This window comes from Sinocyclocheilus grahami, unplaced genomic scaffold, assembly GCF_001515645.1.
Source record: "Sinocyclocheilus grahami isolate Dianchi unplaced genomic scaffold, SAMN03320097.WGS_v1.1 scaffold292.1, whole genome shotgun sequence".
NCBI lineage: Eukaryota > Metazoa > Chordata > Actinopteri > Cypriniformes > Cyprinidae > Sinocyclocheilus > Sinocyclocheilus grahami.
The window spans coordinates 1097403-1105250 of NW_015505471.1; the positions used below are offsets into that span (position 1 = coordinate 1097403).

The 7848-nt window shown below is 41.5% G+C and overlaps 1 protein-coding gene across 1 annotated transcript in view; it reads left to right on the plus strand.

Annotated features, from left to right (window-relative positions):
- Positions 1-7848, plus strand: part of LOC107600807 (eukaryotic translation initiation factor 4 gamma 1-like) — a gene marked incomplete at its 3' end in the record, with an annotated part of 53031 nt that overhangs the window by 40687 nt on the left and 4496 nt on the right. Inside the window, exons 24-28 of the mRNA XM_016292775.1 lie at positions 14-24; positions 1136-1261; positions 1345-1426; positions 4386-4484; positions 4576-4713. Of these exons, the coding sequence (XP_016148261.1) occupies positions 14-24; positions 1136-1261; positions 1345-1426; positions 4386-4484; positions 4576-4713 (456 nt within the window). The remainder of the gene's footprint in view (positions 1-13; positions 25-1135; positions 1262-1344; positions 1427-4385; positions 4485-4575; positions 4714-7848) is intronic.

Consider the following 7848-nt stretch of genomic DNA (forward strand, 5'->3'; position numbering starts at 1 on the left):
AAAAAAAATCCAGAAAATCACCTTGTAGGATTTTTAAAGAATTAATTGGTAAATTCCTCTGTAAAATAAGTATTTGGTCACCTACAAACAAGCAAGATTTCTGGCTCTCACAGACCTGTAACTTCTTCTTTAAGAGGCTCCTCTGTCCTCCACTCGTTACCTGTATTAATGGCATCTGTTTGAACTTGTTATCAGTATAAAAGACACCTGTCCACAGCCTCAAACAGTCACACTCCAAACTCCACCATGGCCAAGACCAAAGAGCTGTCAAAGGACACCAGAAACAAAATTGTAGACCTGCACCAGGCTGGGAAGACTGAATCTGCAATAGGTAAGCAGCTTGGTGTGAAGAAATCAACTGTGGGAGCAATTATTAGAAAATGGAAGACATACAAGACCCTACTGTGAAGCATGGGGGTGGAAATATCATGCTTTGGGGCTGTTTTTCTGCAAAGGGACCAGGACGACTGATCTGTGTAAACGAAAGAATGAATGGGGCCATGTATCGTGAGATTTTGAGTGAAAACCTCCTTCCATCAGCAAGGGCATTGAAGATGAAACGTGGCTGGGTCTTTCAGCATGACAATGATCCCAAACACACCGCCCGGGCAATGAAGGAGTGGCTTCGTAAGAAGCATTTCAAGGTCCTGGAGTGGCCTAGCCATTCTCCAGATCTCAACCCCATAGAAAATCTTTGGAGGGAGTTGAAAATCCGTGTTGCCCAGCGACAGCCCCAAAACATTACTGCTCTAGAGGAGATCTGCATGGAGGAATGGGCCAAAATACCAGCAACAGTGTGTGAAAACCTTGTGAAGACTTACAGAAAACATTTGACCTCTGTCATTGCCAACAAAGGGTATATAACAAAGTATTGAGATGAAATTTTGTTATTGACCAAATACTTATTTTCCACCATAATTTGCAAATAAATTCTTTAAAAATCCTACAATGTGATTTTCTGGATTTTTTTTCTCATTTTGTCTCTCATAGTTGAGGTATACCTATGATGAAAATTACAGGCCTCTCTCATCTTTTTAAGTGGGAGAACTTGCACAATTGGTGGCTGACTAAATACTTTTTTTCCCCACTGTATATAAATAGAACACATTAAATCTAATGGTGGTGATTGTTGCAGGCTGTTGGAGGTGCTGGAGGTTGCGGAGGACATGGCGATAGATATCCCTCACATCTGGCTGTATCTGGCTGAGCTCATCAGTCCCATGCTGCACGAGGGAGGGATTCCCATGGGGCCGCTCTTCAGGTGAGCCTGCAAACCCTTCACATCCATCACCTGCCAATCACATCACACAGAAGTCTAGCGTCTGACCTCTGACCGGTTCACAGGGAGGTGTCTAAACCGCTGGTGCCTCTTGGGAAGGCTGGAGTTCTGCTGGTGGAGATCCTCAAGCTGCTCTGTAAAGCAATGGTAAGACGCTTGTGAGAATTCATTCATTCCTGTTAGACACCAAGGCTGCACGATTCATTGAAATAAAATAAAGCAATAAGCCCCAAGTAGCCTTGGTTTACAGTGGATTTATAACAGCTAAGGGGCGTTGTTAGGCACGACGGCTTCACGGGGCTTGGTGCTTTTATAAAACGGTTATTATATATACGTAGTAAGGTTTCACGAAAAATAAAACGGAGCAAATAAAGTGTAATGATATTAATAAAAACAGTATTCTTCTACCAAACAATGTAGCTCCTCAGAAACAGTTGTGGTTCCAACAAAGTGGTTGCAGAGCACATGCTGCACGAGGGAGGGATTCCCATGGGGCCGCTCTTCAGGTGAGCCTGCAAACCCTTCACATCCATCACCTGCCAATCACATCACACAGAAGTCTAGCGTCTGACCTCTGACCGGTTCACAGGGAGGTGTCTAAACCGCTGGTGCCTCTTGGGAAGGCTGGAGTTCTGCTGGTGGAGATCCTCAAGCTGCTCTGTAAAGCAATGGTAAGACGCTTGTGAGAATTCATTCATTCCTGTTAGACACCAAGGCTGCACGATTCATTGAAATAAAATAAAGCAATAAGCCCCAAGTAGCCTTGGTTTACAGTGGATTTATAACAGCTAAGGGGCGTTGTTAGGCACGACGGCTTCACGGGGCTTGGTGCTTTTATAAAACGGTTATTATATATACGTAGTAAGGTTTCACGAAAAATAAAACGGAGCAAATAAAGTGTAATGATATTAATAAAAACAGTATTCTTCTACCAAACAATGTAGCTCCTCAGAAACAGTTGTGGTTCCAACAAAGTGGTTGCAGAGCAGCACACAGACAGACGTAAACAAAGGTGTGTGTTACTTTGTAGCGTCATTTACAACAGCTTCGAACGCAGCTCAGCCAATCAGAGTCAAGCACCAGAACTCTCCGCTTTATAACCGTAAATACAATATGGCTCAGTGTGATTTCCAAATCACAAAATCTGTGATTTAAATAAATAAATGCTCTTCTTTCAGAGTGTTCCCCCCAGATCAAACAATCCTACTTGTGCATTTGGAAATGCAATGCAACATGCGCTTATAATCTGGCTGTTGTCAAAAGAGTAGCTTCTCTGCGGTTTTCCACCTAAATTGAAATTCAGTGATTTAACAACATGTAATGAAGAAATGAAGACAGCTATAAATACTAGTACTTTGTAGAATTCCCAAATCATACAATCCTACTTGCCATGTCCCAAATTGCTTGCTCGTTCACTACAAAGTGAGTGACACTAAGTTAGCTAATTCAAATGCTAAAGTAAATGCCTGTTGTACACTATAAAGTGCATTATGGGTACAAAAGAGTGGGGAATGCAATTCAAACTACACAGCAGCATGGTTGACACACCACATAGTGCACTATATAATTCATTCATTCCTGTTAGACACCAAGGCTGCACGATTCATTGAAATAAAATAAAGCAATAAGCCCCAAGTAGCCTTGGTTTACAGTGGATTTATAACAGCTAAGGGGCGTTGTTAGGCACGACGGCTTCACGGGGCTTGGTGCTTTTATAAAACGGTTATTATATATACGTAGTAAGGTTTCACGAAAAATAAAACGGAGCAAATAAAGTGTAATGATATTAATAAAAACAGTATTCTTCTACCAAACAATGTAGCTCCTCAGAATCAGTTGTGGTTCCAACAAAGTGGTTGCAGAGCAGCACACAGACAGACGTAAACAAAGGTGTGTGTTACTTTGTAGCGTCATTTACAACAGCTTCGAACGCAGCTCAGCCAATCAGAGTCAAGCACCAGAACTCTCCGCTTTATAACCGTAAATACAATATGGCTCAGTGTGATTTCCAAATCGCAAAATCTGTGATTTAAATAAATAAATGCTCTTCTTTCAGAGTGAAGCGCGGCACTGTGTTCAGTTTCCGGTGTCAGTAAATGCTGCTTCACGCAAATTAATCTGCATCTGCTCTGAGTTTGAGTCATTTATATAAATATTAGTGTTGTAATTTTACAGCTTTACTGTCAAATAAAATAAATCATTTTATAAAAAAATTTACATTTGTTTGCATTAGTAACATTTCTTATTTTGTTTAATAATTTATACTAGGTCATAATTACAATTAAAAACTATAGTAATATTAATAATAATTTTATTTTTTATTTTTTTTACAGTGAAATATTATCATACATATATATACTGTATATGTATGTAAGGGATAATCAACGGCTTGCCGTGCATTAAAGGATTTTAAATGCATGACGCGGAGGCAAAGAACCACCCGATGTGAAGCGATGCAAAGCGAAATATATATGTATATATTTTATATATATAATTTTTTTTTTTTTTTTTGTCATAATGAAATATAATCACAAAAGTTTTTTCCAAGTTGTGCAGCAAACAAACCTGCAAACCTTTTTTTTATTATTATTATTGTATTTTAAATTGCAGTCACTTGTTTTTATCAGTGAAAAAAATTTAATTTTTATTAGAATAATTATTTTTTCCCCCCAGATCAAACAATCCTACTTGTGCATTTGGAAATGCAATGCAACATGCGCTTATAATCTGGCTGTTGTCAAAAGAGTAGCTTCTCTGCGGTTTTCCACCTAAATTGAAATTCAGTGATTTAACAACATGTAATGAAGAAATGAAGACAGCTATAAATACTAGTACTTTGTAGAATTCCCAAATCATACAATCCTACTTGCCATGTCCCAAATTGCTTGCTCGTTCACTACAAAGTGAGTGACACTAAGTTAGCTAATTCAAATGCTAAAGTAAATGCCTGTTGTACACTATAAAGTGCATTATGGGTACAAAAGAGTGGGGAATGCAATTCAAACTACACAGCAGCATGGTTGACACACCACATAGTGCACTATATAGGGAGCGATGTCAGAATGAAGTTGTGAAAGTGTCCGTTCTGAACTCTTTCCTGTCTCAGAGTCTTAAGACGGTGGGAGTGATGTGGAGAGACGCGGCGCTGAGCTGGAAAGACTTCCTCCCCGAAGACGAGGACGTCAATAAATTTGTCACTGAAGAGGTTGGCGATGAATTCAGTCAAAACCGCAGCAGATTGATTGATGATTGTTACTTATATGATGTGTTGTGTGTGTGTGTGTGTGCGCGCGCAGGGAGTGGAGTTCACTCTGGGTGAGGAGTGTGTGAGGAAGAGCAGTAAAGGGACTCTGAGTCCAGAAGACATTTCTAGAGAGATGGAGCGACTCCTGCAGGAGAAAGCAGACAACCAGAGGATCTTTGACTGGGTGGAGGTACGAATGCGTGTGTGTAAGAGTGTGTGTGTGTGTAAGAGTGTGTGTGTGTAAGAGTGTGTGTGTAAGAGTGTGTGTGTAAGAGTGTGTGTGTAAGAGTGTGTGTGTAAGAGTGTGTGTGTAAGAGTGTGTGTGTAAGAGTGTGTGTGTAAGAGTGTGTGTGTAAGAGTGTGTGTGTAAGAGTGTGTGTGTAAGAGTGTGTGTGTAAGAGTGTGTGTGTAAGAGTGTGTGTGTAAGAGTGTGTGTGTAAGAGTGTGTGTGTAAGAGTGTGTGTGTAAGAGTGTGTGTGTAAGAGTGTGTGTGTAAGAGTGTGTGTGTAAGAGTGTGTGTGTAAGAGTGTGTGTGTAAGAGTGTGTGTGTAAGAGTGTGTGTGTAAGAGTGTGTGTGTAAGAGTGTGTGTGTAAGAGTGTGTGTGTAAGAGTGTGTGTGTAAGAGTGTGTGTGTAAGAGTGTGTGTGTAAGAGTGTGTGTGTAAGAGTGTGTGTGTAAGAGTGTGTGTGTAAGAGTGTGTGTGTAAGAGTGTGTGTGTAAGAGTGTGTGTGTAAGAGTGTGTGTGTAAGAGTGTGTGTGTAAGAGTGTGTGTGTAAGAGTGTGTGTGTAAGAGTGTGTGTGTAAGAGTGTGTGTGTAAGAGTGTGTGTGTAAGAGTGTGTGTGTAAGAGTGTGTGTGTAAGAGTGTGTGTGTAAGAGTGTGTGTGTAAGAGTGTGTGTGTAAGAGTGTGTGTGTAAGAGTGTGTGTGTAAGAGTGTGTGTGTAAGAGTGTGTGTGTAAGAGTGTGTGTGTAAGAGTGTGTGTGTAAGAGTGTGTGTGTAAGAGTGTGTGTGTAAGAGTGTGTGTGTAAGAGTGTGTGTGTAAGAGTGTGTGTGTAAGAGTGTGTGTGTAAGAGTGTGTGTGTAAGAGTGTGTGTGTAAGAGTGTGTGTGTAAGAGTGTGTGTGTAAGAGTGTGTGTGTAAGAGTGTGTGTGTAAGAGTGTGTGTGTAAGAGTGTGTGTGTAAGAGTGTGTGTGTAAGAGTGTGTGTGTAAGAGTGTGTGTGTAAGAGTGTGTGTGTAAGAGTGTGTGTGTAAGAGTGTGTGTGTAAGAGTGTGTGTGTAAGAGTGTGTGTGTAAGAGTGTGTGTGTAAGAGTGTGTGTGTAAGAGTGTGTGTGTAAGAGTGTGTGTGTAAGAGTGTGTGTGTAAGAGTGTGTGTGTAAGAGTGTGTGTGTAAGAGTGTGTGTGTAAGAGTGTGTGTGTAAGAGTGTGTGTGTAAGAGTGTGTGTGTAAGAGTGTGTGTGTAAGAGTGTGTGTGTAAGAGTGTGTGTGTAAGAGTGTGTGTGTAAGAGTGTGTGTGTAAGAGTGTGTGTGTAAGAGTGTGTGTGTAAGAGTGTGTGTGTAAGAGTGTGTGTGTAAGAGTGTGTGTGTAAGAGTGTGTGTGTAAGAGTGTGTGTGTAAGAGTGTGTGTGTAAGAGTGTGTGTGTAAGAGTGTGTGTGTAAGAGTGTGTGTGTAAGAGTGTGTGTGTAAGAGTGTGTGTGTAAGAGTGTGTGTGTAAGAGTGTGTGTGTAAGAGTGTGTGTGTAAGAGTGTGTGTGTAAGAGTGTGTGTGTAAGAGTGTGTGTGTAAGAGTGTGTGTGTAAGAGTGTGTGTGTAAGAGTGTGTGTGTAAGAGTGTGTGTGTAAGAGTGTGTGTGTAAGAGTGTGTGTGTAAGAGTGTGTGTGTAAGAGTGTGTGTGTAAGAGTGTGTGTGTAAGAGTGTGTGTGTAAGAGTGTGTGTGTAAGAGTGTGTGTGTAAGAGTGTGTGTGTAAGAGTGTGTGTGTAAGAGTGTGTGTGTAAGAGTGTGTGTGTAAGAGTGTGTGTGTAAGAGTGTGTGTGTAAGAGTGTGTGTGTAAGAGTGTGTGTGTAAGAGTGTGTGTGTAAGAGTGTGTGTGTAAGAGTGTGTGTGTAAGAGTGTGTGTGTAAGAGTGTGTGTGTAAGAGTGTGTGTGTAAGAGTGTGTGTGTAAGAGTGTGTGTGTAAGAGTGTGTGTGTAAGAGTGTGTGTGTAAGAGTGTGTGTGTAAGAGTGTGTGTGTAAGAGTGTGTGTGTAAGAGTGTGTGTGTAAGAGTGTGTGTGTAAGAGTGTGTGTGTAAGAGTGTGTGTGTAAGAGTGTGTGTGTAAGAGTGTGTGTGTAAGAGTGTGTGTGTAAGAGTGTGTGTGTAAGAGTGTGTGTGTAAGAGTGTGTGTGTAAGAGTGTGTGTGTAAGAGTGTGTGTGTAAGAGTGTGTGTGTAAGAGTGTGTGTGTAAGAGTGTGTGTGTAAGAGTGTGTGTGTAAGAGTGTGTGTGTAAGAGTGTGTGTGTAAGAGTGTGTGTGTAAGAGTGTGTGTGTAAGAGTGTGTGTGTAAGAGTGTGTGTGTAAGAGTGTGTGTGTAAGAGTGTGTGTGTAAGAGTGTGTGTGTAAGAGTGTGTGTGTAAGAGTGTGTGTGTAAGAGTGTGTGTGTAAGAGTGTGTGTGTAAGAGTGTGTGTGTAAGAGTGTGTGTGTAAGAGTGTGTGTGTAAGAGTGTGTGTGTAAGAGTGTGTGTGTAAGAGTGTGTGTGTAAGAGTGTGTGTGTAAGAGTGTGTGTGTAAGAGTGTGTGTGTAAGAGTGTGTGTGTAAGAGTGTGTGTGTAAGAGTGTGTGTGTAAGAGTGTGTGTGTAAGAGTGTGTGTGTAAGAGTGTGTGTGTAAGAGTGTGTGTGTAAGAGTGTGTGTGTAAGAGTGTGTGTGTAAGAGTGTGTGTGTAAGAGTGTGTGTGTAAGAGTGTGTGTGTAAGAGTGTGTGTGTAAGAGTGTGTGTGTAAGAGTGTGTGTGTAAGAGTGTGTGTGTAAGAGTGTGTGTGTAAGAGTGTGTGTGTAAGAGTGTGTGTGTAAGAGTGTGTGTGTGTGTGAGTGTGTGTAAGAGTGTGTGTGTGAGTGTGTGTGTAAGAGTGTGTGTGTGTGTGCGTGTGCGTGTGCGTGTGTGTGCGTGTGCGTGTGTGTGCGTGAGAGTGAGTGTGTGTGTGAGTGTATGAGTGTGTGTCTGTGAGTGTGTGTGTCTGTGAGAGAGTGAGTGAGTGAGTGAGTGAGTGTGTGTGAGTGAGTGAGTGTGTGTGTGAGAGAGAGAGAGAGAGTGTGTGTGTGTGTGTGTGTGTGTGAGTGTGTGTGTGTGTGTG